The 2,500-nt window shown below is 45.2% G+C and overlaps 1 protein-coding gene across 1 annotated transcript; it reads right to left on the minus strand.

The window, feature by feature from the left end:
* Positions 1-371: 371 nt before the first annotated feature.
* Positions 372-1,973, minus strand: LOC138945310 (glycine, alanine and asparagine-rich protein-like; the record flags this gene model as incomplete). Its single annotated transcript, XM_070316727.1, is given in 3 exon segments — positions 372-449; positions 730-993; positions 1,815-1,973. Coding segments are annotated over 3 exon segments (397 nt in total), but the record flags the coding sequence as incomplete, so codon positions are not given.
* Positions 1,974-2,500: the final 527 nt, after the last annotated feature.

Consider the following 2,500-nt stretch of genomic DNA (forward strand, 5'->3'; position numbering starts at 1 on the left):
TCCACAACTCCTTTACAACATTCAGTTGCATTTCGATTAAAGATGATACCAAGTAACGAAGGGAGGTAAGCTCTCAGAGTACATTAGAATGGCAAGGGAGACTATTGCGCTACGGCGCCATCCTTTCCGCGTTTGTTCGATCATGTTCACAGCGGCCGATCTGCCCATGCTTTCACGGGATGTTTAACAGCATCCTTCCACTTGAACTGGTACCAACATTCAATAGCGTGGAGAACAATAAGAAGCAATGAGCCAAACAGCAACTGTTATCCTCGTAACAAAGGTTTATTCTGTCTGTGGAAAACCTGTTGCACCATAATTGTAATGTTTTTTTCCAGTACACACGACGATATCAAAAGAGCAAATTTTACCTGAAACATTGGTGCCAGTTCTCAAAGCTTCCGCGAGGTTGTTGACGATGTCGGACACAAGTTGCAGCACCGTATCCACTGGAAGCAAACATCCGAAATTGTAATTCAATTATGCGAGATTTTAATTCAAACATGCGAGATTTTAATTCAAACATGCGTGAAAGGTTTCCTATATATGTTTGGAAAAGACATGCTTTGGTCTTAGGTTTCACAGACACAGATACACAGATACACAAATACACACACACACAGACACAGACACAGACACACCCACAAACACACACACACACACAAACACACACACACACACACACATACACACACACTCACACACAAACTCACACAAAATGCAACTTACAGAGTTCGCCCACAGTTGCACCCAAAGACCCTAGAGTGTCTTGCAGAGTTTGGCCCAGGTTGCCCAAGACGCCACCATTCAAGAGGCCTCCGACGATTCCATTTTCACCGAGGAGGCCGCCCAGCAATCCACCGCCATCTCCACCTAGGAGGCCTCCCACAACTGGAAGGCCGCCCAGCAGTCCACCGCCACCTCCACCCCCACCTAGGAGGCCGCCCAAAAGGCTGCCGCCTCCTGAGGCACTGGCGCTGGCACCGACACGTCCTTGCACCGTCAAGCATAAGACAGAAATGTACATTACAGGGGCGGATCAGTTCATTTTATGGGGGGGGGGGGGGGTTCCAAAAGTATATTGTGAAGATATGGGTGTGAAGGCGCGAAGCGCCGAGTCGACGGCGCGAAGCGCCTAGCTTGCTAGGGGGGTCGGGGAGCATGCTCCCCCGGAACATTTTGAAAAAAAGGATGCAAAATGGTGCAATCTGGTGCATTCTGAGGATAATCATTACCAGTTTCAGGCAGCAGATTTTGTCACTGATTAATACCAAAAAAAACACCACTTTTATTTTTTGGCTGGGGGGGGGGGGGGGGGGGTTCCGTAAACCCCAGAAACCACCCCCTCGTCCGCCCCTGCATTAGTGAGTAAGTGAGTGAGTGCTTCCTTGCGGATACTTATAATGATTCAAAAAACTGTAATGAGACATGCCAGACCATTTCAGTAACTCCTTAACGCATTGCCTTCAAACTTTCAGAGCTTTGTGTTAACATATGTCGTGAATAACAGATAAATGCTTAATTCATTTGAGGCATTAGTCATACTGTTATGCGACATGCTAGAACATTTCAATAACTCCTTATTGCCTGCAAACTTTCCGATCTTTGTGCTAACACGAGTAGTGAAAAACACACGAGATCGTAAGTCATTTGAGACATTATTTTTACTGTGATGAAACATGCCAGAACTTTTCAGTAACTCCTAAACGCATTGCCTTCAAACTTTCTGAGCTTTGTGCTAGCACATGCCGTTTGAGAAATTATTATTTTTTACTGTTATGAGTCATGCTAGAACGAGTTTTTGTGACACTTACCACCAGCTTGTGCAGAAGCAATGGCGAGGGAAGCGAAGACAAGGAACAGACGCATGGTGACTGGAGTCTGCTGGCTTGGGCACTGGAACTCTGTGGGTGAATTTTTCGCAAAAGCGGTTGTAATGCCGGATTGCTTGTGTTGAGTTAAGATCCGATTTATATAGGAAGTATCGTGTGTAGTCAGTAAACACCTGTTTCTTGCTTATTTAAATTGTTGTTGTCATATCCACGCAGTAGGCCTATACACAATCCGCATATCATTATGTTTTTTCCGGAGGTGCATATTTTTGCAATGCGCTCCCTTTTCTTTCTGCAGATACAAATATTTAAGGATGGAAATACTGGGAGAAAACCTGCATTTGCTGTTGCTGGTTTTCTTATTTAAATTGTGTTTTAAGTCCTGAATGTGTTTTTCTCATTATGATTATGACAGCCATAGCATTGCGACATGATTAATTCGTTGAAATGTGTTTGGATTGTATATTTAGTCATAACCCGTTTGATATTGCTTCTGACCACCGTAGTGCATGTAAATCAGGAAAAAATAAACAAAAAATGATTACGGGGCGAGATGTGGGGGGTGGGGCTGGGGGAGGTGGTTGGAGGGAGGGGGTAGAGGAAGAGGCGGAGTTGGAAGACGCTGGGTGCAAGGTTCTACGTACCTGCGTTCGGAAAGCAAAGTCCCC

This window comes from Littorina saxatilis, linkage group LG13, assembly GCF_037325665.1.
Source record: "Littorina saxatilis isolate snail1 linkage group LG13, US_GU_Lsax_2.0, whole genome shotgun sequence".
Classification (NCBI taxonomy): domain Eukaryota; kingdom Metazoa; phylum Mollusca; class Gastropoda; order Littorinimorpha; family Littorinidae; genus Littorina; species Littorina saxatilis.